The 26,414-nt window shown below is 46.1% G+C and overlaps 1 protein-coding gene across 2 annotated transcripts in view; it reads left to right on the top strand.

Annotated features, from left to right (window-relative positions):
• Nucleotides 1-26,067, top strand: part of GPS1 (G protein pathway suppressor 1) — a 26,653-nt gene extending 586 nt beyond the window's left edge. Inside the window, exons 2-14 of one of the 2 annotated variants that reach the window (XM_018561794.1) lie at nt 4,291-4,383; nt 6,444-6,625; nt 7,527-7,691; nt 8,075-8,210; nt 8,969-9,046; nt 10,098-10,158; nt 11,049-11,134; nt 11,223-11,317; nt 13,754-13,859; nt 16,350-16,430; nt 20,674-20,811; nt 20,891-21,025; nt 25,293-26,067. In XM_018561794.1, the coding sequence (XP_018417296.1) occupies nt 4,291-4,383; nt 6,444-6,625; nt 7,527-7,691; nt 8,075-8,210; nt 8,969-9,046; nt 10,098-10,158; nt 11,049-11,134; nt 11,223-11,317; nt 13,754-13,859; nt 16,350-16,430; nt 20,674-20,811; nt 20,891-21,025; nt 25,293-25,367 (1,431 nt within the window). In that variant the 3' untranslated portion in view covers nt 25,368-26,067. Of the gene's footprint in view, nt 1-4,290; nt 4,384-6,443; nt 6,635-7,526; nt 7,692-8,074; nt 8,211-8,968; nt 9,047-10,097; nt 10,159-11,048; nt 11,135-11,222; nt 11,318-13,753; nt 13,860-16,349; nt 16,431-20,673; nt 20,812-20,890; nt 21,026-25,292 lie in introns of both variants that reach the window. The other variant, XM_018561795.1, reaches the window with a different exon arrangement.
• Nucleotides 26,068-26,414: the final 347 nt, after the last annotated feature.

Here is a 26,414-nt window from a genome sequence, read left to right as displayed (position 1 = left end):
CGGGGCGTTGACCCTCAGTGTGGTGGTGGTGCTGCTGCTACTGGTTAGTTGGGTTGGCCTGGGTTCAGGGGCTGGCTGCTTCTTAGCATGGAGCATAGGGAACGCATGTCATGTATAGATGCAAGATGCAGTTCGCAGCATGTTTCTAGTAGCGACCTGTATGTGCAGGCTGGTGAATGAGGGAGCCTTCCCGATGTGCCAGATTGTACAACATTGCCATGGCATGCTGTGCTCTTGTGGGCGCCCTGATGTCTGCCAGTAGAAATCCACAGAGATATATTATCCATGCATCAGAATAAAGTTAAAGTGTAACTCTGCCAGAATCCCCTCTGCGTGACCTGCATGCACTTTAAAGAGCATTATGGCCACTAGATGGAGCCGAGGAACATAGGAATGTCCTGGGCCCTGAAACCTTGCGTGATTGTAATGCAATGGAGGTAAAATATTGCATCTATGGGTTCCAGGCGTGACCATCTGCAGTTCTGTTTTACTTGCTGCAGCTTCCCTGGGACTTATATTCTCCATCCCTATAATAAGTGAACTTCTGGTAAAGGAGAATTATGAGGCAAGTGATTTTCACTCAGCCTCATAATCTGAGCCAACCTGTGACAATGAGACTGTCACAGGTCGGCTCAGTAGATCGGGAAGTGAGCGAACACATACCGTAGCTCGTTCACTTCTCGATCTATCCTTGCAGAGAGCCGTGACTGTCACTCACGGCTCCCTGCAGGGATTCCCCCTCTCCCCTGTCCGATCCTCCAGCGCTGACTGGCGAAACGGGCGGGGGCGGGCACAGCTGGCTCTGCCTCTGGATAGGCAGAGCCAGCTGTCAATCCCGCAGCTGGGTGTATCCAGACAGTAATGTCGGGATCCGTCCCGGCTGCAACGTCTCAGTATACCGCAAGCTGTACCTCGTGGTATACTGAGCTTTAGGTGACGGGAGAACGCTAGTTTGTTTCCTCCCGTTACCCTTAGGAGAACTATGGGAAAAGCCCTGACCCCATAGTTCTCCTTTTAAAGCTCGACTCCGGGCAGCCGAAAAAATTACCCCTGCTGAGCTCCAGCAATGCATGCTATGCGCCATGCAACCTAAAAGACAGAGGACATCCTGTGAGTTCAGAGTGTCATGGACCCCCCCCCCCCTCGTTACCATGGCACCCTGCACTTATAATGCGGTCATGTACAGAGCAGCGCTGACCTAATCAAGTCTGCGCCATTCTCCACGTCAGAGGGTGAAAAAAAATGAACTTCCTCGCGGCACCTTCAAATTCTTCTTTCTACTTCTGCCCGTGCTGCTGAATGTGTCTGATTCAAATAAATTATTATCCTCCAGTGTCCATTTTCTGTGTCCCCCGCTGTGCTCAGTGGTTTCTCCCTCTGACCTCTTAGTCACTACAGGACTGGTCGGGGTTGGTGGGAGGGACCACTGCCCAGAATAGGGGACATTGGGAATGGACATTTCTGGAAGACTTCAGAGGACCATTTCATTGTATCAGAGCAATGTTTGTCTGCGCTGGGAGCTGGAGACAAAAGTATTTACTTATTTTTTTTTAAAGGGAACTATTTTTGACCAGTTTGATTTTAGTGAAAGTAGAGATTTACAGGGTCACTGTCACCTTACCCGTTTGATGCAAAGTGGCAGTGCCTTTGGAAATCTTACCCTGACTATCTTATATTTGCCCCTCCATTACTCCCCTGCAGCTGGCTTCTCCTATGGTGGTTGCTATGCAAATGGCGCTTCCAGTTACAGGGCAGCATTGGATCTCCTGACATGATAAAGGTCTTGGGCCTAGTGGCCACTTGCTATGTCAGAGCGCTGTTACATGACAATAAGGGTGGCATCACCGCTCCCTATGAGCTCCAGCTTGAGCACACTTCATATACACCATATTGCTAAAAGTCTTGGGACACCCCCCCAAATCATTGGATTCAGGTATTCCCATCACCTCCATGGCCACAGGTGTATAAAATGAAGCACCTCGGCATGCAGACGCTTCTACAAACATTTGTGGAAGAATGGGTCGCTCTCAGGAGCTCAGTGACTACAAGCGTGGTAAAGTGATAAGTTGTCACCTGTGCAATAAGTCCATCCGTGACATTTCCTGGATCCTAAATATTCCGCGGTCACCTGTTAGTGGTATTATAACAAAGTGGAAGCAACTGGGAACAACAGCAACTCAGCCACAAAGTGGTAGGCCACGTAAAATGACAGAGCGGCGTCAGCGCATGCTGAAGCACACAGTGCGCAGAAGTCGCCAACTGTCTGCAGAGTCAATAGCTACAGACCTCCAAACTTCGTGTGGCCTTCAGATTGGCACAACAACAGTGCGTAGAGAGCTTCATGGAATGGGTTTCCATGGCCGAGCAGCTGCATCCAAGCCTTACATCACCAAGTGCAATGCAAAGAGTGGGATGCCGTGGTGTAAAGCGCGCCGCCACTAGACTCTAGAGAAGTGGAGACGTGTTCTCTGGAGTGACCAATCACGCTTCTCTGTCTGGCAATCCGATGGAAGTGTCTGGGTTTGGCGGTTGCCAGGGGAACAGTACTTGCCTGACTCCATTGTGCCAAGTGTAACGTTTGGTGGAGGGGGGACTATGGTGTGGGGTTGTTTTTCAGGGGTTGGGCTTGGCCCCGTAGTTCCAATGAAGGGAACTCTTAGGCCTCATTCACACTGAGCGACACTTACCTTGAGCGGATTTCCGCGCGGCCGGGATAGCGCGACTGTTCGGGCACCGTTCCAGCGACCTTCACCGTCGGGCTGCTTGCAAAAATAGAAAATTTGCGTGACATCCGCGGGAAAAAGGGTCCTGCACAAGCGACGCATGACAGGCGACATGGAGCTGTAGAATAGAACAGCTCCATTGAAAATCATTGGTCGAGCGACTTCTCGCGATATCGCGCGGCAAATGTGTGCGATATCGCGGCATCAGCATAAAGGCATTTTGGACAATTTCATGCTCCCAACTTTGTGGGAAGAGTTTGGGGATGGCCCCTTCCTGTTCCAACATGACTGCGCACCAGTGCACAAAGCAAGGTCCATAAAGACATGGATGAGCGAGTTTGGGGTGGAGGAACTTAACTGGCCTGCACAGAGTCCTGACCTCAACCCGATAGAACACCTTTGGGATGAATTAGAGCGGAGACTGCGAGCCCGGCCTTCTCCTCCAACATCAGTACCTGACCTCACACATCGTCCAAGATTCCCATAGACACTCTCCTAAACCTTGTGGACGCCTTCCTAGAAGAGTTGCAGCTGTTATAGCGGCAAAGGGTGGGCCAACTCAATATTGAACCCTACGGACTAAGACTGGGATGCCATTAGAGTTCATGTGCGTGCAAAGGCCCGGCGTCCCAATACTTTTGGCAATATAGTGTATTATGGTGGTGTCAGGGGAGAGGTGACTATTAAGGGGTTAGGGTGGGCTCTCCACAGACTCTGTAACTTTGACCTGAATGGACAAGATGGCGGGGGTCTCTAAGGGGCTGATTTACAAAGGTTGTACACTGGGCGGAAGCCATTCGCATGACATTACTGCCACTGGATGGAGCTGAGGAGCATAGAGTTTTCCAAGCCACAAGCGGTCTGTTTTATTCTTGTTTCTAATACATTTGTGTCTTGGTACATCCCTACATTTTACTCCCACTGTTTTGTGTATATTGGTACAGCTCTTAGTTAGACATTCCCTGCCTCTCCTTCCCATTTCCTTTTTTCTCACCCTCTCCCTCACTGTGTTAGGAGGGGTGTACTAACGTGTTACAAGGCTTTAGAAAGAAATGTCTTTCCACTCCAAGTAATGACAAAGAATCTCATCCTCTGTGTTGCCAAGCCTAAATAAACCACATTGGATTCTATTCCGAGTCTTCTTGATGAGTAGATAATTGCAGAAACGTCACCAGCACACCAAATCCTTATAGGATCAAAGTTCGTAGATTTTATTGCAAACTCATGTCAGTTACACAAGCGCTTTCGGGGCCACACAGGGTCCCTTCATCAGGCATAGCAATTCTTGATGAGTAGGACCCTGCCTCTGGATACCAGCAGCTCGGTAGGTTGCCATACTGTCCAGACATATTGAATCTCAGGAGGTATGTGCAGATACAGAAATTAGAACGCCTATGCTCCTGGACTCCCATCTAGCGGCAGTAATGCTATGTGAATGGCACTTGCCCAGCTATTTGAAGGGAAGGGATAGGTTTTTATGTGTGCTGGTGGAGTGTGATTGCAGGTCACTGGACTTTTGGTGCTGATCTTGATTATAGTGATTGACAAGACTCTTTTGCATATGTAGGGTGCTGTGGAGCCCATGCAGATTGATGCTGACCCGCAAGATGACCAGCAGAATGTGCCTGACATCAACTATGTGGTGGAGAATCCAACTCTGGTAAGTCAGCCCTGAAGATCCTTTTGTTTCTGGAAAGTATATACTGTGTGCTGTTGATTTTATCCCTTGTTTTATTCCTCTGCTTTGCTTATAGATTCTGGGTCCTGAGTAGTCTCAAAAGGTTGGCCGAAAGTAAAATTTTCTGGCCAATACAGCGGTGCATCCGTGTATTCTCTCCTCCCCACTGGGTGCTGCTCTGTGTCCCAGCGGGGAGGAGAAAAACTGTCACAGACGGCTGAGCGCTGCGGGAGGAGAACTCTGCGAGCGGCCAACGTCTCTCCCACACCGCTCAGCCTCCTGCCACAGATCGGCAGAGCGGTGTGTGGGTGGAGACCACCAGCGCCGTCACAGGAGGCCGTCCGTGCGGGGGAGGAGTCAGCTGTCAGATCGAGCTTGCTCTGCTCGCTCAGCTTCCTGTGACAGCTGTCTGGATGGAGAACGGGTACAAGCAGTCGGTGATCAGTGATCACTGAGTGTTTGTATGGTTACTATATCCTCAATTGTGAACGAATGGGAAGTGATCTACATCCCCTCCTGTTCATTCATGATTGTGGTTGTAGTCTGTCCTCATGTTATGAATGAACAGGAACACTCAGTATAGAGGATTCCTGTTCATTGATAACAGGGGCTGCAGAAAAAGAGATTGAGGACTCTTGTGTCCTCAATCTCTTTTTCTATTTTACATAGTATTTGAGGTTGAATAAAGACATAAGTCCATCAAGTCCAACCTATGGCTGATGTGTGCATACGTATAGGTCCATGTATCATCTCGTTCTTAATACCTGTACCCATGTATATTACGGTCTCTCAGGAAATCGTCCAAAAGCTTCTTGGATGATTCCACACTCTTAGCTGAAATCACTGCTTGTGGCAACGAGTTCCAGACCCTAACCGCGCGAACTGAGAATAACCCCCTTCGCCCCTTGTGCTGGAATTTTTTCCCCAAAAATGTTAGGTGGCGGCACCTAGTCTTTTGTTACGGAGTTAATCGTAAAGAGTTTGTTGCTAATGTTTCTGTCACCATTGAACATCCTGTACATGAAAATCATATCCCCCCTTAATCTCCTTACTTCCAACGTGAACATGTTTAAATTTAGTAGCCTCGTCTCATAGCTCTGGTCCTCCATTCCCCTAGTTAGTTTAATTGCCCTCCGCTGGATTCTTTCTAGCTCAAGGACATCCTTTCTGTGGACTGGTGACCAAAACTGGACCGCGTACTCCAGATGAGGTTGAACCAATGATCTATAAAGTGGCAAAATTATAGACTTGTCTCTGCAATACATCCCCTTTTTAATGCAGGACAGGACCCTACTTGCTTTGTTTACAGCAACCTGGCGCTACCATTCAGTTTGTGGTCTACAATGACCCCTAAATCCTTCTCCATTTCTGACTTCCCCAGCGGCATAACCATAATTGTATAACCCATTTGTTTATTTTTAATTCTAAAGTGCATTACTTTGCATTTATCGACATTAAACCTCATCTTATTTTTATTATTTTATATTTGGCCACTCCCCTATTTTATCCAGGTCCTCCTGTAATGTTATACTGTCTAAGTCCCTTTTTTAAAAGGGAAATATCAGGGGTCTGTTTAGACCCCTAATATTTTCCAGAAGCCCCTAAAAGTAAAGTAAAAAATTAAAATATTTAATAAAAATGAATAAATAAATAAAATTAAAAAAGTTAATAAAAATAAAATATTTTAACAATTTTGAAAAAGTTAACAAACATTTTCAGTTTCAGCCTGACATTTTTTTACATTTCTGTTTTGAAATTTGCACTTCGGTGCACCTCTACTGAAAGCTGCTGGTAACCCAGGTTTTGGTGATGTAAGCACACCCCCAGAATTACATCTCCCAAGAGCTCTTTACTTGCACACTGTGTGGGAGGGCTCTTGGGAGTCAAGGCAGCAATATTGTTTTCTGGAGGACAGCATTGTGAATGTATGTGAATAGAGACTGTGATGTGTGGGAGAAGGTTACAAGGAGTTCTGTAGTCCCGCAGGCCGGGCTGACAATGCTGTTGGGATTTTTATTCAGTGTGTTTTTTTGTTCCTGCAGGATCTTGAGCAGTACGCCACCAGTTACAGCGGTCTCATGCGCATCGAGAGGTTGCAGTTTATTGCTGACCGGTGTCCTCAGCTGCGTGTTGAGGCCCTGAAGATGGCCCTGTCTTTCGTGCAGCGGACTTTCAATGTAGACGTTTACGAAGAGATTCATCGCAAATTGTCAGAGGCCGTCAGGTATGGGAGGTTAAATAAAGAATACATACATCATGTTTTGTCTTTTTTTGTTCTCTTCCTTTTATTCTCTGAACTTCTCCTGGGCTTCCTAAAGCCAACCCTGAGCTGTTGTTAAGTTCACCCATGCAGCAGGGTCCCTGCCCCCCCCCCAATATATGGGCTAATTTCTGCTTTGGCTAAGGGGGAAAGGAATAATAACTTACCCTGTTCCTCACTCCCCTAGCAGCTGGCATTTTCCTCCATTGTCCTTCTCTCCCTGGTTGGGGGCCGGCCCTCACTGTCCTCCTATACAATACAATGCATTGTGAGTGATGGTGTCAGAGAGTTGCAACTGGCCCCAGGCAGCAAAATTAAGCGGCTTTGGGGGACGGACCGGGCGCACACAGAAGAGGCAGTCTGCAGGAGAGAGGCAAAGGGGAGTATTTCAATTCATGTCTTTCCATTGCTGACTCCCACTGCAGGAGTCCACCCTGAGTAAGCTCCAATTGTCTGAGCTTATCCAGGTGTTGCTCCTACCCCTTCATGACTCTGTTCGAGACAGGTGATTGGCCACGCATGCCTGAGCACTGTTACATGAGGGAGGTGACATACTTTCCCATGATGTGAGGAAAGGAAGATGGGCGGGTATATCTTGCTAGGACAATGTTCTGTCTCTTTGCCCTGCATGAGCAGATGCAAATTCTCTCTTTTTTCCTGGGATCGGACCGTAATCCCTTAAATGCATTATACTGTTTGTAGTTGTGCCACAGCAAAGGTCAACTAGCCAGTTCCTCACATAAGCTTTTTCTTTCCTTCCATGTCTGCCCCCTCTGGGTTTTTCGTTTTTTTTAAAATCATTCTCTGTCCTCTTTCTCAATACTCTGAATCCTCCTCTCAAGCTTTTGTATCTATATCTCTGCAGAGAAGTACAGAATGCACCCGATGCTTTGCCTGAGGGCTCCCTGGACCCTCCTCCTCTGGACACAGCCTGGGTGGAGGCCACTCGCAAAAAAGCACTTCTGAAATTAGAGAAACTGGATACAGACCTGAAGAATTACAAAGGGAATTCCATTAAAGAAAGTATAAGGTAAGGAGAAAGCTCATGGTAGGTTTAACCCCAGTATACGTCCCTCTCTGGTATCTCCTTCCTTTGGGGCCAGCGGTCTTGGAGATACCTGGGTAAGATCCCTAGGGCAGCCCCCATCCTGTCCTACCCTTAGGGGTGAATTGGCCCTGATGTTTCTCTCTTTTAAGAGGGCAACCATCCTCCTTTTGTGACGGCTCCAGCTGAGCTTTTCCCAGCTAGCAGGGGTTACAGCTGCCTTCTAGAGGGACTTTGGCGGTCTGATGGAGAAGTGTGCAGCCACAAAGTGGAGTTTCTCGTGGAACTTCGTAATAATAGACATATAGAGATTATGTTTTATGCTGCTCAATCACTTTTCTGTCATCACAGTAATCATTTTCTTACAGGAGGGGTCATGATGATTTGGGAGATCATTATCTGGACTGTGGAGATCTTAGCAATGCTCTAAAATGCTACTCTCGAGCCCGGGACTACTGCACTAGCGCTAAACACGTCATCAACATGTGTTTGAATGTTATCAAGGTAAAACATTGATCTCTTGCTGTGTTTTGTGCCACTATGCTTTGTCTTTTGGCAGTAAAGTTATGTAAAGTAGACCTAAACTGTAATAACACTCCACCACTCCTATCCACCCTGCAGCCTTAATTATAAACTTTTTATTCCAGAGCTTCTTAAGGGTCACGGGAGGACATATACTATTGTCCTCCCGTGACCCAAAGCTCAGTATATCGGGGGCTATTGCCCGATATATCCTGAGAGTGCCGAAGCCCAGATGGATCCTGACAATACTGTCAAGATCCACCCAGCTGGCTGATTGACAGCAGGTTCTGCCTATCTAGAGGCAGAGCCAGCTGTGCCCACCCCCTCCCCTGTCCATTCCTCCAGTCAGCGCTGGAGGAAAGGGAAGGGGAGAATCCCTGTGGGGAGTGGTGACTGACAGTCACCGCTCTCTGCAGGGAGATGATTGGGAAGTGAGCGAGCGACGGTATGCGTTTGCTCACTTCCCGATCAATAGAGCCGACGTGTAACAGTTTCAATGTCACACGTCGGCTCTAACTATGAGGATGAGTGATTTTCACTCACCTCATAGTTCTCCTTTAAATTGAAAGATGCTAAAAGAAGCTCTGAGATACTTAACCTGCCTCAGGAAACTGCTGCTCAGGGATCACACTGTATCTGGGCAATTGTCCCAATGTCTAGGCTTTCGGTCATGTGAACTCTGCTAAAAGGAGGGGTCAGCTATTCGGAGCTCTGATCTTATGTGCTTTATCTTGCTGTAGGTCAGTGTCTACCTCCAGAACTGGTCTCACGTTCTCAGCTATGTCAGTAAAGCAGAATCAACGCCTGAAATTGCAGAGGTGAGCTACCCAACATGCATTGCAGCAATTGTTTTTCTTCTCTTCGGAAAGTATAATTAAAGGCTTAAAGCTGATCTCTAGCCGGGAGCATTGTAATCATTATAAAGATACTTCCTTACCGTGTCAAAAAAGACTTCTCTTTTGTTTTTAAAATGCATGTTTTCATTTTTTCCCCCCTAACCTACCCCTTGGTTTATGATGCTGGGCTCTATTGTTTTCTCCCCAATGGAGAAATGGCTTCCAGTCGCAACACCTCCACTACATAGTTTACTGAAAAGAACAGTGACGTGCTTATGTCACGCTTCCTTCTATGGGAGCGTAGGAGCAATGCAACCACTTCACTGTGCTATTAAAACACAGAAAGTCTCTCACTTAGTATAATGAGTATAGGCGCCTAGTACTTTTCGCAGTGAATACTAGGTGCTCTCTGGATGAAGGGGGGGTGAGCCTTCCATTGGAAGGATTCCCATCTATTCCTGTTCTAATGATAACCCAAAATTGTGGATTTTCTTTCACTTTCTGTGATAACGATAAACCAGAGTGGGGGAATCTCCAGACAGCAATATAAACCTGACAGGGGTTCCCTCTCCAGCCTATCCAAAACTAAGAAGAAAAAAAAAAGTTTCAGTTGCACTTTAATGAACCAGAAAAGATACACAGTGCTTGCTGAAGCAAATATACTGTAAATCCAAGCCGTACTATCTATTTAAATATCTTAAAATTCTAAGTAAGCAGCTACATTTTATACATACTAGTTTGGCTATACATACACATTAAATCTACAGCAACAATCTTCTGTTTTGGCAGCTGTGGAATCCTCAGGTATGTTCCTACCGGTGACACTATGAAAAGTCGTTTTAGTCTCTGAGTTTTTTAGGCCTCATCTGAAGAGTTTGTTTCCTCCTGAAATCACTCTGATAAGATAGTTGGCCTTGGCCATGCTGTGTATGCGCTCACTGTTATACTGTAAACTCCATTGGGGCAGGGACTGATATGAGCAGAATATGTCAGCACTGTTGTTACAATACAATCTAAACATTTTTTTTTCCAGCAACGAGGAGAGAGAGATAGCCAGACTCTGTCAGTGCTTACGAAGCTAAAGTGTGCGGCAGGTTAGTGATTCCAATTTCTGCTGTCCCTGTATAACACACACTCAAAGCAGTAACCAAGTGAGGTTCCTGGGTACCCATTGGAGGGTAGCACCGTTTCCATGTGAGCCCAATCCACTAGCCAAATCCAGTGAGCTTGCCGAATGACCGTTTCACTATTAGGCTACATTTACATGGGTCAGCTGTTGATTCCTAGTTGTGTCCCAGGAATCCACGGTGTGTCTGTACAGATGTGGCCGCTGTACCTGTTCAAGTTAGTGACAGGCTTACAGCGCCCGCATCTATCAGCGGCAGTCCGCATGTAATTATTCACGGAACGATTACCTGTGGTTCAGTTTACATGATTGTCCCTTTCGTGCACCCGGAAAGGTATACTTGCCCATTTCTGATCCAATGCTTCCTCCGTCGTAGTCCTCACTTCAAAGGAGAGTGGCTTCCGGGTATGCGGAAGTGTGTGACCACCCCATGTGACCGTGCACCAATTTTCAGGACCAAACACTATTAGAGGGGTGGGGGCAGTGCCATCATCCACCTGGGTAAGCTCTTTTACCATTGACCACGGGAGGTTACCGGAGGTGGACTTCTGCAGCAGGTGACGAGGTAGTCTGGATCAGTGTCTATACCTTGCTGCGAGGTAGGGGGGTATCAGGAGGCCCTATCACTTTGCCCCGAAAGGTCAGATGACAGGGTCTTTGAGATGAAGTAGTCCTTCATAAAGTGCATTGTTTTACTGAAGCAGCAGGCTTCAAGAATTACATTTGTGAGAACGAGCAGTAAAGCGAGACCATGCTGTGGTAGAGCACACTACCACAGTGTTCTCTTTTATTTGCATGTGTGCTTAATGAAACAGTGCAAATATTCTACATTCCATTTCATGCTATTTCTGGTTTCAGGTCTGGCAGAATTAGCTGCAAGGAAATACAAACAGGCAGCGAAATGCTTCTTGCTGGCATCATTTGACCACTGTGACTTTCCAGAGGTACGTTTCTATCCTGATCAGCCTGACCAGTGTACTCGACAGTGGAATCCTCCTTGTTGTGATCACACATTCTTCTTTCTATCCACAGCTGCTTTCCTCCAATAATGTCGCTGTATATGGGGGACTTTGTGCGCTGGCCACTTTTGATCGGCAAGAGCTTCAGAAAAACGTCATCTCAAGCAGGTCAGTTATAGCTCTTCTCTGTCATGGGTTTTGAAATGGTTTGGCTGTTTGCCTTATTCTGGTGTCACCCTCCAGTCAGTTACAATCAGGGGTCTGTCAGCTACACCCTGATTCCTAATCTTATTCCTAACAACTTACCATCACCAACAGACTCGAAGTTATACTCCCATCTAAACTTCAGGTGAAGGCGGTGAATGGGACCCCTCAAATCACGATACACAACCTCAACTCATGAATCGTGACCCCCCCCCCATCTCCTCCCTTCCCCCCTCTCTCTTTTCTCCTTATTTCCCTCCTTTATTTGTTCTCCTCTCTCTGTTGCCTTCCCTTTCTACAACTTTCCTAACATATCAGGATGTTTAAAGTGTTTGTTCAGAGAAGGTATTAAGCAATGTAGACAAGGGCTACAATATCTAGACACGTAATCTCAAATCCCACCAACATTATACTGTGGATATGGTCATAGCGGTGAGGATCCTTTCTACATTGCAATATGCATAACCCAGAAATGCCTTAGCTTTACATAAGGTGTAACCAAATATAGGTCGTCCTAGACACCGGCCCTTGAATGTCTACACCAGACCGCCAATGTTCACTTTAATGTGCTCATGCCTCCTGATGTCTTGTGTTTTGCTTTTTACATCCTTCTTGAGTTTCGATGCTGTATATTATGAAACCTGTTTAAAAAATGCTAATAAAAACTGATTCGACACTTAACTTCAGGTGAACTATTTAAATGCATGGAGAGAGCCCAGCCTACCTGCTCGGTACTCCATTTTTTTCAGGCAACACTGCCATTCGTTTTTTTTATGTGATATGGCTAACAATTTTGGTCACCTGTTTGTAATGCAGGAGGTGTTACCATGCTCCTCTGTCACTCACACACAGGCTCATATATTAAAGTGTCGATATAAAAGCTAAACTCTAGACGAATATGAAAGACACAAATTAATGCGGCTTGTATTCATTAATAGATCATTTAGCTGGTGGGAGGGGCCAGCAGGGTGCTGTACATAGCTTCTTAGAAAACATTACAGCACCCTACTTCAGTACCCCTCATGTGTCCTTAACTATTATGCAAGAAGTGGGCTGGCTCTTGGGAGGTGTTGTGCAAATATAAAAATGCATTGATCGGTGGATATCAGTCTAAAGGAGTGGGCATTCGTGGGCATACTGCATTTGTATGCAGACCGCCCGAGGTAAAGCCTTAATCTGATGCAAAGCCTCCATCATTGAAAGAACTGAAATCCAATGAATGAAGGGTGCAGGCCAGGGACTGTCAAGCTAGGGAGGTAAGGGCTAGATCATCCTGGATGTCTTCCAGCCAGGAAATATGGTAGCCTCTATTAGACTTGCTGCAGATTCAAATGCATATTGTGAGAAGCTCCCAGTGTGCAGTGAAATCAGAGGACGCAATTTCAGTCCGGAGAGGAGCCGGTACAACTGCGCAAGACTGAAGGGAAGCTGGAGTTCAGCTTTAAACCTTGTGCCCTACCCTGAGGCTGGGCACACACCTCACAACCATCGCAAGACTTTTGTCTTGCGATGGTTGTAAGGTAATTAAAAAAAATGTACGATCTGCCTATCTTGGACAGGCAGATCGTACTTGCGATGACCGCAATGCCAAACGGGCAGTGTGCGCTTGTGCACAGCGGCCCGTCCAGCTTTTATCTTACGAACATGCTATACACCCGCCGAACATCGTACGATGCTCGTCGGGTTTTCGAACATGTTCCTAAGATAAAAGTCGTGCGACCTTACAGTAGTAGAGGTCGCACGGCTTCCACACACCTTACGATAATCGTACGATCGCGGGATTTCCCGCGATTATCGTACGATTTATCGCAAGGTGTGTGGGCACCTTAACACTGTGCGCACACAGCCTGCAAAATAGTGTAGGAAAAGAATAACAAGTGTTGCTGTCCTGGAAGATTCCTAGAAATACCGTTACCGGTAAGTCTAACGGAACATATTGTTATTTGGGGAGCTGAAAGCTAACTGCTTTATGGAGCTTTTCCAGTGAGCAGAACCAGGCAAGGGAATGAATGGCCATCCTTCATTACAGACATTCTATCTAGGTTAGGATGTGCTGCAAATAATTATTTGTGACCTTCCAGATTTACATTGTGTTGGAACCCATGGTTTATGGTCTCGGTACAACTGCCAAATCTAGCAGCTGAAGGCCTGGAGCAAATCAGCAGCATGCTTGAGGGTGACACTTTTATAGAGGCTGATCAGTACAGCCTCCGAGCAGTCTCTAATACACCTTTTACTTTACAGCACTCTTATTTTGTAGGATATCTTGCTCCAGCTGGAAAGGTCTGATAAGAACTCCTTACCCCCATACTAGCGTCTAATGCGTTTTTGGTCGAGGCTGAATGTGGGTGGACAGTCTCTTTGTATGGCTATCAAACTGTTCCATTTTATCTCCTTCAGTTCTTTCAAGCTGTTTCTGGAGTTGGAGCCTCAAGTCCGCGATATCATCTTCAAGTTCTACGAGTCAAAGTACGCCTCCTGTCTAAAGATGTTGGACGAGATGAAGGTAATTATGTAGGTTCCAGCCCCCAGAGACAAGGCTTGTATGTGCTGATGGTTATCCTGAGTTTGTCCTTGTCTGCAGTTCTGCTTGTGGTCGCTTAGTTTTATGGAGGCATAATTTGACTTTGTGGAGACACTCAGTGCTAGACAGGAGAATTATCAAAGTGCAAGATGATTAGACGTAGGGGCTGTGGACTTTTCATTCATATGCAAGTCTAAAGGAAAGGTGTAGTGATGAGGCCAGGCTTTGCTTTACATTAAAATGCCACCACTGATTGAACTAGGAAGGGGGTTTGGCGGTCACAGTTTGGGCAAACTCTGACTGAATTCACTCCAAACATAGGCTCATCTGTTCAAAGGAGTTGCCTGATTGTGAAATGCAGGTCAGAAGGAAGCCAACTGCACCTGTCATTGAATTCTGAATGAACACAGAAGCATCTTAAACTCATTTCATACTGACCCCATGAACACAGAACTCATCTCATACTGACCCCATGAACACAAGCCCAATACCCATCAACAAAGGCCCTTATACAGGTGAAACTCGAATAATTAGAATATCGTGCAAAGTTCATTTATTTCACTAATGCAACTTAAAAGGTGAAACTAATATATGAGATAGACTCATTACATGCAAAGCAAGATAATTCAAGCCGTGATTTGTCATAATTGTGATGATTATGGCTTACAGCTCATGAAAACCCCAAGAACCCCAAATCCACAATCTCAGAAAATGAGAATATTACATGCAATCAATAAAACAAGGATTGTACATAGAACAATATCGGACCTCTGAAAAGTACAAGCATGCATATGTACTCAGTACTTGGTTTGGGCCCCTTTTGCAGCACTTACTGCAATTACTTTTGCACGATATTCTAATTATTCGAGTTTCACCTGTACATACTATATAGGCTAGATGTTGATGGTTGAATGACCCACTAGTTTTTATATGTATCAGGGGCTTGCTGCCAAGCTCTCCCTTCCAGCTTGCCCCCCCTGTTGTGGTCATTATCAGGAGGGTCTCACTCTCCCTGTTAGGTTTTTCACAAATTTTACAACTTTATTTTTCTTCTGCAGTTGCTTAATAGTAGTGTCACACTAAGTGCTGAACTCCCCAATATTTGTTTATTCTACCCCATAAAATGACACCATCGTTTGCCTCTGTTATAGCTGAAAACATCCAGATGTATCGTAGAAATCCATATACAAACATGCACTTTTGCTTGCCAAAGTAATCATAGTTCTGCTCAACCAATCTCGTGATCCATGCACCTATCAATTACTGCTTTTGACCTGTCTGCAACCTGGTCACAGACCCACCCCAGCCCAGGATTGGACGGAGCAACAGCACACTGATGAATGATATCAATGCATTAGGAAGTCCCGGCTTTAGATACACCAGCACTATGCAGTATGTAGTGCAGTAGTATCTGCTTGGCTTTTGGTACGCCTTTCTCTCTGCTAGTGCTTCAGGGTGCTGCAATGCACAGGGTTACATAAGTTTATTTTACAGTGGAAATAAACTATTTTATAAACTTTACTAGTCTGTAGGCTTTTATTTAAGAGGAGACTGCATGTCTTTTTTGGATGAAAGCGTCTTATCTGTCACTGCCGGCAGTGTTTTTTCCAAATGTACACCGAGCAGCTCATATACCATCCAGGGATCCGCAGGTGCCGGGATGATTAACTTCCACACACATGCACGGGAGTTGCATCATGCCGGGTCGGCCAATCAAGATAGCTGAAGTCTCTGAACAGCTGCTGACATCACATCCAAGATGGCAACACCCATCAGCAGTCTCAGAGCTTTTGGATGTTTACACATAGGAGGCTTTTACAGGTAAATTATAGGGATGCACAGATACCAGTGCCGATACTTGGCATTTTCATGAGAACTACCAGGGTTGCAGCTGGGACCGGGCTCTGGCGCTCCACCACTGTCCTGAAATCATTAGTCGATTATTGTTTTAGAAAAACTGTCACATGACAATAAACAAAAATGTATCGGTACTTGTATTTGCAAAAATGGTATCGGTGGATCGATAATATATATTTATAAAAACAAAATCATACATTAAAACAGAGATGTACAAATCCCAGGAGCTCCGTGGGCTCCTTACACATGACAGCTGCCTCCTAACTTTTGAATTTTTCTCTAGTCTAGTCTTGGAGCTGAAAAGTATCTGTACATGTACTTGTACCGAGTACGGTACTTGGTATCAGTGCATCCCTAGTAAATTTACATGCCTGAAATATGTTAAATGCACATATAATCCTATGGGAAGATTTGCGTTGAAATGAATGGTCTGGTGACAGGTTCTCTTTAAGCTGAAAGGATAAAAGAATCATTGAATTTACACATGGCAGGTATTGAAATGATTGTACTCGGAGTTCTGCTTTAATGTAAATAATGTCAGCAAACCAACATGAGTTTTTGTCTTAATGCCTTCTTTCCTCATATGGTTTATAATTATATTTTCTGCCCCCGCAGGATAATCTTCTTCTGGACATGTACTTGGCTCCCCACGTCCGAACCCTTTATGCTCAAATCAGAAACCGAGCTCTTATACAGGTATCCATTGCCGCTCTATGGTTTAGTCAGTTGTTTGCTCTTGTGATGCTTACTGCTGGCTCCGCTCTTGTTTCCGCTGTGTTAGTTGCACCATGTTGTGTCCTTCTCACCACCCGCTGTGACTAAGCCTTTCTCATCCTGCGCTGCCAGCCTGTGCCTTTATGTCGTCTTTGTTATCTACTTACGTGCTCTGCTGTGCGTCTATCACTCTGGGCAGCTTTTTTAATCTTATTTTTCCTTTATTTATATCAAATCTGCATAATCACTGCACACAACAGTACAATAAAGTTACATTAAAACCAAGGTAATTACAATACACTATTCAGGTAACTGGAACACTGGAAATGTATTTCTATATTTGGCCCATCGACCTTCAGACTTATTTTTTTTTCAGGGCTTTACCAGCCTCCCTTGTTAAAGGGTAAGTTCGCTTCATCACAAATTGTTGAAAAATGCACCTACCCACCACACCCCACCACCTTTCCTGGTTCACACTGTACCTACCTGTGTGAAGTCCCCACCAGCTGGGGTAGCGGTACGTACACCGGACATCTCAGCCCTGTTCTATGGAATGCTCATAATGCCTTTAAATGGTGAGCACTTATTGGTCATTCTGAGCCTGATGAAGGGAACGCTGTGCGGCCCAGAAAGCGCTTGTACTGGAATGACAGTACTCCATTAATAAATGGACTTTTGTTGATCTCACTTAAATGGTGTGCTGTTGACATCCTTTTTCAAACTTGTATATCTTCACGGCGCCATCCGTGGTCACTACAAGCACCCACCAGGATTTGAAGGAACATCCTATACAGGTAAGGAGTGCAGCAAGACACCTATATATTATTGTTCAGCACAGTCACATGACCAAGCTGACCATTGAGAAGCACTTCTTACTTCCAGGACCAGGTCCCACTGCTCAGAAGCACTTCTGGTCATGGGACTGTGCTGACCAATGAGTGCTCAGCATGAGTATTCCATAGTGCGTGGCTGGGAAGTCCAATGTACGGACCGCTTCAACAGCTAGCAAGGGTTTCAGATGTGTAGGTGCAGTGGGGGCTGCAGGTGGTGGTGGGGTGCTGTAGGTAAGTTGATTTTTTTTTTCACATTTTCTGCGAAAGTGAACTTGCCCTTTAATGAAGAATCCCCCTTCTTTTATTGTCATTCCCTCTTACTTGTGATACTGGGCTCTCTTGAAAAAACATAGTCACCCACCTAGCAAACCCAGCGTTGTCCTGCTGAGAGCCACTGTTCTACTGACACAGGCCAGATCCTGCGCCGCCATCTTCCTCCACTCGGTCATCAGGAGCTAGCTGTCTCTTCCAGGGGCAGCCAGCCCCCAATGAATTGACTCTGGGTCTGACCTCCAGCAGCTTTCTGAGATAAGTGATGTAGAGAGCAGGGACACGTCATTCTTGCCTAGGCAAGAATATCAGCTTGGGGGTGTGGGCAAAAAATAAAATGTAAACAGTTTCTGCCCCCCTTCCCAAAAAAAAAAGCTTTTTAGATCGTGGAGGGGAAGCCAAGGAGGTTGATTCTAGAAACCTGATAAATATTAATCGAGCTAGCCTTCTATCAGCCCATCTTTTAAGCAGTTCTTTTATTGTGACAATGTAACATTATCATTGCTTGCTGGAAGTAATGCATGATGGGCTATGTAGTCTTGGGAAATGGAGATTGCATCACATCAAGCAGCAGGGAAAGAGACGCAAAGCAGACTGGGAATCCAGGAAGTTGTTGGAAGTGATGTGCAGACAGAAGGCAGCACTTTGATTGTATTATCAGACACAACTCTACTATGTATTCCTATTACAATGCTGATGTTATAACAGGAGAGGATATGCTGGGACTTTACAACTCCATGAAATGATAAACTCATGCATCTCTCCATTAAGCCATTTTCCCAACCCGCAATTCTATTGCAAAGTGAAATAGCTTTCTACAGTGAAATAGCTTTTTGAATCATACTTGGATGTCAATTTTTCACCGCACAGTCAATTCAATTCCGAATCCAGGAAAGTGACATAAATACTGTAATTTCTGCAGACACAACTGGGGTGGGAGGCCGGTGTGTCTTATTCTACTGCATACATTGAACAGTAGGGAGCAGGCAGCTTATGTCAGTTTGATGTCACAGAGTATTGCCCACTGAATGCTTTCCATCTGACCACATGAGCACAATGACATTAGCAGGTTAGAACTGGAACTGCGTAAATCGGGTTCACGCTGGCTGGTTGGTATCTGAGTGATTTTGTGGTCTGCAGATCATCATATAATCACCGGTTTTCACCTTCAGAGGGGAGAGCTGACACAGCTAAGAAAGCATCTTGGATAAAGACAAACGCGTCTGAGGTCGTTCGCTCAAACTGTCAGTCCACTGTGACGTGGAAGCAATGTAAACCAGTTGAGGAAGTCTCTCTGGGTCTTTATAACGGGGGAAAAAAACCTGAATCTTGTTCATTATCTGGCTCCAGCCTAGATCGGGATAACTAAACTAAAAAACGTAATATATTGCAGCTTATGTAGATGTGGCGGCTGCATTTGTTTTCTTGTTTCAGGCCAGGTACATTTTCTACAAGCCCCAGAAAATGGTGTTTATCTTATCAATATTCCGGTGTCCTTGTAACTTCCTGTGCACTACAGTGATATTTCAAACAATCATACCAGTGTTTCCAGCTACCATCTGTTAACACCGCCCTATGAAATAGAGATGACGCATGAAGGACGGGTTGGTAGGCCAAATTTGGAAGGCAGCCTAGCCACAACCAGGGCTCCCTTCCATAGATACACTGGAGTGATTGTAGGCACCCTAGGACAGGAAGCATGTTTTTTATTACCAGGTGAAATAAAGAAAATGCAGCTCATCAGTCTGCTGCTTCTCCTTTCACGTCCAATCACAAGCTGGGGGAGGGACAAGACCTGTAAGTGTTACTTAACTGCAGGGGAGAAAGATCAAGTCTCCTGCCCCGCCGTACTGGGCTGTGTTGTGTAGCAGAGCAGTGTAACTCTTAAAGGAGAACTATGACATGAGTGATTTCCACTCACGTCATAGTTCTAAGCCGACCTGTGACAATGAGACTGTCACAGGTCGGCTCAGTAGATCGGGAGGTGAGGGAAAACATACCGGGTTCCCTCACCTCTCGATCCTGTCACGGCTCTCTGCCGTGACAGGGGAGGGGCTGGATTCCCCTCTCCCCGCTCCGATCTGCCAGCGCTGACTGGCGGAACGGACGGGGGAGGGGGCGGGTACAGCTGGCTCTGCCTCTAGATAGGCAGAGCCAGCTGTCACTCACGCAGCTGGGCGGATCCCGTCATCTAAGTCGGGATCCGCTCCAGGTGCGGCGTCTCAGTATACCGCGAGCTGTAGCTCGCGGTATACTGAGCTTAGGGTGACGGGAGGACGCTAGTTTGTGTCCTCCCGTTACCCCAAGGAGAACTATGGGGAAAAACACTGACCCCATAGTTCTCCTTTAAGACTGGGATGGACAGAAATACAAATCTTTTGGCCGGTAATGCAGCTCCCTTATGTATTTCATCTGTGAATTTAGCTGTTCTACTTTAAAGCAGCCCAGTCATGAGGGAAGAAAAGAAGCATTAGGTCACTGCTGGGCAATATAGAAAATGCTTTCTGCCTGGCTCTCATTCTGATGCTAGTGCTTTAATGTTCCTGACCTTCTCTGATTTTTATCAGCTGCATGCTTGTTCTAGGTCTGTGATCTAGCTAAAAGCTTGTTCTAGGCCAGAAGTGCTGATAGCAGGCACAGCCAAGCGTCTGGCTGGGAGGACAGTTAGCAGTGGTGTCACAATGGGGTGCAGCCCGCACCCAGGTGACGCCATTGAAGGCGTGACACTAAAATTACTGGCAGTCATTCTGGTGTCACTCCCTCTAAAAAGTCGGGCACTCGGTCATGGACCGAGAGCCCCACAGTGTCAGGAGAGAGGAGGGGACCCGACGACCTGCCAGGTGAACATCCCCTCCTCTCTCTGCCGGAGTCCACCACCAAGATGGCCGCCGGCAGGCATCAATTAGATGGTTGCGCATGCGCGATGACGGTGGGGTGTCACCCGGTCTCCACTCTGGGTGACACCCGACCGCAGGACGCCCCTGCAGTCTGCAATGGTGCAGTTAAATGTATTTGTTCTCTGCTTCCATGTTGTAGGTGTATGACTGTTTTATAAATGGATCCTTTTGTTTATAGCATGCATCTGCCAGCGTTAGACATCTATGCCCGTTTGTATTTTGCAGTACTTTAGCCCTTACGTGTCTGCGGACATGTACAAAATGTCAATTTCCTTTAACACAACCGTCCCCGCCCTCGAGGACGAGCTGACGCAGCTGATTCTGGAAGGGTTAATTAACGCCCGCATCGATTCTCACAGCAAGGTAAGAACTCCTGGGAGAGGCCGAGGTAGCCGCTAGGAGCCAAGAAATGAAATTTAATGTGTCGCATGTTTGCTTGCAGATCTTATATGCCCGAGATGTTGACCAGCGCAGCACTACATTTGAGAAATCATTACAGATGGGCAGGGAGTTTCAGAGGCGAGCCAAAGCGATGATCTTGCGAGCTGCTGTTCTACGTAATCAGATCCACGTTAAGGTGGGTGCATGTTGTTTATTTCTCTTACCTTGTGAATGTTTCCGGATTGCGGTACATTATGGTTTTAATATGTTTTGGAACGTAAAGGGGTTTTAAGTTTTATTTTTTTGAAGTTCACAAAAGGTGCACAAAAATAAAACGGAGTGAACCCAAAAAAGGTGCATGTGAATATACACCTTTTAGACTGTAAGCCCTCAGGGGCAGGGCCCTCCTTACCATCTTGTCTTGAATTGTATTGTGATTGTAATGTCTTCCTTATACTGTAAAGCGCTGCGCAAACTGCTGGCGCTATATAAATCCTGTATAATAATCATACACAAAAATGGTGCACTGGGATGTATCATAATGGTATGGAGCAGGGAACTGCAGAGCACTCTGGCCGAAGCTGGGCGGTTCCCCCACCTCCTAGCCAGCCGAAGCTGACCACCGAGTGCTAGTTTGTGGGAGAACCCCAGTTCCGGGGAGGAAGGAGCTCTGATGGCCACACATTCCCCCCCTAGACTTCAGAGTAAGCCAAAAGACCCACAGCCATCATCCGTGTGGACTGAATAGACACTGGCAAACTAACCCCCCCCTCCGGCAGTGTACTATATCTCTCTGATGTAAGTAGATGGAGAGACCCTCCGCACTCCTCACATCTTTCTGCCTTGAGGAAGGGACCCTGCGCGGTCCAGAAACGTCGGTTTATTTGGATGTGTGTGATGCTTTCTGCCCAATAAAAGGGACATATTTATCTTTACTACTGAGTGCTGGTGATTTCCTGACTTTCCTATATCTCTCTGAGACTCTTTTAGAGAGACCGATGTGCCGGGTTCCCAGGTCTGCACACCCACTGTGCCCATTATTTGGGGCTCCCACTATACCTGCTGATTTTTTTTATTTTATATTCTGTAGAATGTAACAGGAGGAGCTGAGATACACAAAGGTGGATGGGGTCACCCAAAAGTCCCAGGACAAGAACACAGTCAAAAATACACTTTTACGCTGTTGGGGTCTAAAAGATATATATGAAGCCAGGGGCTGAACTGGCCCACAAGGCTCCAGCTACTATTATTATTATACAGGTTTTATATACCGCCAACAGTTTGCGCAGCGCTTTACAATACAATCACAAGACAAGATGGTAAGGAGGGCCCTGCCCCTGAGGGCTTACATTCTAAAAGCTATAACTATCTATTTTCGATGGACTGACCCTTTAAGTTTCACCTCATTTCATTGCTTACATGTGATGTATCTCAGGTTATAAGGAGGTTAGATTGCAGAAGAATTTAGTGTAAGTTTTTTACTGGTTTTCTGAGAAGCTTTATAAATTGTACCCGGCACTCCTTACCTCCTAACATTGCCGTGATAACTGGCAAACTTTATGAAAGAATACAGGGATAGAAAAGGCCAAGGAGTAAACCTGTACTGACCTAAAACAGAGCTGAAGTGCAGGGCATTTGTGGTTCCTGCAAGTAGACGTGACACTCTTCACCGATTACAGTGTTCATTTTGATGGCGAATTTCAATGTAGTCTTTTTTTTTTTTTTACTAAAATGTCATTTTAGTTTGTCGTATTTTAGTCAACTAAATCTAAGTTCCGGTATCGGAAGTGCCGTAGGGGAACATGGAGCCAGGTTCCCATACGATCAGGAGACTGGGCGGCGAGTAATGACCCGCCTCCCAACTTGCTGATTGGCCAGGAAGCGGGTTCCGTGCTGATTGGCCTGAAAGCGGGGTCCGTGCTGATTGGCCTGGAAGCGGGTTCCGTGCTGATTGGCCTGGAAGCGGGTTCCCTGCTGATTGGGCTGGAAGCGGGTTCCATGCTGATTGGGCTGGAAGCGGGTTCCCTGCTGATTGGCCTGGAAGCGGGTTCCGTGCTGATTGGCCTGGAAGCGGGTTCCGTGCTGATTGGCCTGGAAGCGGGTTCCGTGCTGATTGGCCGGGAAGCGGGTTCCGTGCTGATTGGCCTGGAAGCGGGTTCCGTGCTGATTGGCCGGGAAGCGGGTTCCGTGCTGATTGGCCGGGAAGCGGGTTCTGTGCTGATTTGCCGGGAAGCGGGTTCCGTGCTGGAAGCACCGGTATCGGCGAGTAACGAAAGCAATGTATACTCGATACCGAAAAACCGATATCCGTGCATCCCTAGTTAAAGTGTAATGCATTATTTAAGCAATTCTCTAGAATCTCCAAACTCATTATGTATTCCTGGAGTAAACCTCTATTAACCCGTTATGACTTACGATTCTCACTCCACGTGGTTTACAAAGGGTCTTGTTCTCATTAGCATCAAATATAAAATGCATCCATACGCCTTCTCTTCTCTTTCTCACCGACGTTGACATCTCTGTACGGTTTCTGGTGACATGTCTGGTGTCCCGCTGGGTAGATCAGGAGGTTATTATTCAGTTGTGCAACCAAAAGTCCACATGCAATAGTCACTCCCAGAATGTTATTTTCCACATTTTTTGTTTCCATTAGCTTCTCTATTTGTCTTCGTTTAATTTTCGTCACTAAAAACATGAAAATAACAACAAGAAAAGCCTAAAATATTTAGCCGCAGAAGTTAACACTGATGGATTATTGTGTTTCTGTGGAAACCGCTGCACACAAATGGTGTACGGACCTGGATCCCGGATTCATCATGTCTGCGTCCGAGCCAATACGCCGTCTGTGTGAGGCTGTTGAAGCTGCGGGGTAGCAGCCTGGGAGGGCGCACAGCTCCTGCATCTCCGAGCTGCCCGCACGCTCCTTCCCACAGCTCCAGGCACATCAACAAATGTCCCTTCACACTGTAAGGGGCAACCTTCCCTGTATGAATGAGACGTAAAAGTGCTTCAAGTAAGGAACAATACAAGTTAATCTGCCAAAAATCAATCCTAACTTCCTGTTGTGAGCTAGTAACACTTCCTCTGCTGCACTGTTTGTTCAACTTATTTATTAATGACATCGGGGAGGGTGTTAACAGCGATATTTCCGTGTTTGCGGATGACACCAAAATTGGGAGGGTAATAGACACGGACTTAGACACTATAACATTACAGGAGGACCTGGATAAAATAGGGGAGTGGGCATTAATGTGGCAGATGAGGTTTAATGTCGATAAATGCAAAGTGATGCACTTTGGAATTAAAAATAAACAAATGGGTTATACAATTATGGGTATGCCGCTAGGGAAGTCAGAAATGGAGAAGGATTTGGGGGTCATTGTAGACCACAAACTGAAAGGTAGTTTGCAGTGCCAGGCTGCTGTAAACAAAGCTAGCAGGGTCTTGTCCTGTATTAAAAAGGGGATGTATTGCAGGGACAAGTCTATAATTTTGCCACTTTATAGATCATTGGTTCGACCTCATCTGGAGTACGCGGTCCAGTTCTGGTCACCAGTACTAAGAAAAGATGTCCTTGAGTTGGAAAAAGTCCAGCGGAGGGCAACCAAACTAATTAGGGGTATGGAGGACCAGAGCTACGAGACAAGGCTACTAAATGTAAACATGTTCACATTGGAGGTGAGGAGATTAAGGGGGGATATGATCTCCATGTACAAAATGTTCAATGGTGGCAGCAACATTAGCGATAAACTGTTTAAAATTAACTCCATTACAAAAACTAGAGGCCATCACCTAAAATTGGTGGAAAAAAAATTCCAGCACAAGGGGCGAAGAGGGTTCTTCACAGTAAGATCAGTTAGGGTCTGGAACTCACTGCCACAGGCGGTGATTTCAGCAAAGAATGTGGAATTGTTCAAGAAACTTTTGGACGATTTCTTAAGGGACCGTAATATACAGGGGTACAGGTAACATACAGGGGTACAGGTACTCCTAGAATGAGATCCTAATAGGTTGGACTTGATGGACTAATGTCTTTATTCAACCTCAAATACTATGTATGTAACTGACATCCCGAGCAGTTTGATCAGCCCTGCATTACTTTTTTTTTTTTTCATGCTGGACTACAGAACCCTTCCTCCCTTCCTTATCCTCATAACTTAGGGAAGAGGAGTTCTGTAGTCCACAAACTAGGCAGGGCTGATGACACTGCTTGGGATTTCAGTGCAGCATGCGCTGGAAGTTAAAAGCACACTAGATTTCTGACAGACCAACATGTATCTTTCTGTACTTGTAGCATTTTTAGAGGGGTTGAACATGGAGAAATGTGCATGTATTACATGTATGTACTAAATATGTTGTTTTTTTATTTAATTTTGCCCAGCCATATACTTTAACTGTTTATCTGCTGCTGATACATCTCTTTACCAGTCTCTCATTAGACTCATAATCGCTCATCTTTTCAGTCCCCTCCCAGGGAAGGAAGCCAAGGAGAGCTGACCCCAGCTAACAGCCAATCCCGGCTCAGCACCAACATGTGAGTGAGCGCGACTGCCTTGCACTCCTGGCCACCGACACGTCGCAAGAAGCGTACGAGGGGTGGTCAGACAATACCCCCACAGACATGAGACACGTTCCACCCGCTTGCGTCACCTTCCCATAGGCTGCCTCGGCTAAGCTGTCGTTAAGAACTTGTCAGGAGCTGCATGGTTTTTCTCACCGGTTTATTGGACGTGATCACCTTCGCTCCGAATTGGAGGAGTAGTGGTGCAATGCTGAGTCTTCATCTGGAGGTTTTCCTGAGAGCAGCGGCATGGGGGGGCAGGCCGAAAATTCGATTGAGATGTAAACGGCAGGGAACAGCCACAGCGTCATCTCAGAATGAATGTTACAAAGCGCATTCGGCAGCTTGTGTGACCCCCCCCATCAGCCTTTGCTTCATTTCAGTTTATTTCTTTTCCCTTTGTTCTCTCTCCTCCCTCTTCTCTTCTCCTGTGCTTGTTGCCATCTCCCCTCTCTACATGCTGTCTGCTGTGCTCTGAACATCAAACTCCCAGTGAGTGGGCCGTTCTCTAAGATGCTGGTCCTGTTCCTTTTCTCCTTCATGAAGACCGGATATACAGCTGCATTAGGATCCAGTCAGAAGCTCCTCTGCCAACTCAAGAAACATTGATATTTAAATGTTCCCTGTTACTTCTGGTTCCTGGTTTTCAATTAAACGCGTTCCTGTTTTTGCGTTCTTTACTCTCCTGTCCGGTTTATTAACTTACCCTAAAACAGAGCTGTAGTCTCGTCCTAGGAGTCCTCACACTCTTTTTATGCTCTATGGTCACTCTAGTCCAGGGGTAGGCAACCTCTGCATTCCTCTGTGTGGTGAAACTACAACTCTTATCATGTCTCGGCCTCTGGGAGTCATACCTTTTGACTGTCAAAGCTATGCAATGCTTCATGGGACTTGTAGTTTCACAACAGCTGGAGTGTTGAAGTTGCCGACCCCTAGTCCTTCGTATGATAGAGATGTTCTGTGATGCCCTTCATAAGCCAGAGCTTGAAAGTGAACCTGTTCTGCTACTGAAGTGTGGTGCCAT

The sequence above is a fragment of the Nanorana parkeri genome, unplaced genomic scaffold (assembly GCF_000935625.1).
Source record: "Nanorana parkeri isolate BGI_ZX_2015 unplaced genomic scaffold, ASM93562v1 scaffold544, whole genome shotgun sequence".
Taxonomy (NCBI): Eukaryota; Metazoa; Chordata; class Amphibia; order Anura; family Dicroglossidae; genus Nanorana; species Nanorana parkeri.
The sequence above is the reverse complement of the archived record's forward strand: the minus strand, read 5'-3'. Positions and strand labels throughout refer to the sequence as shown.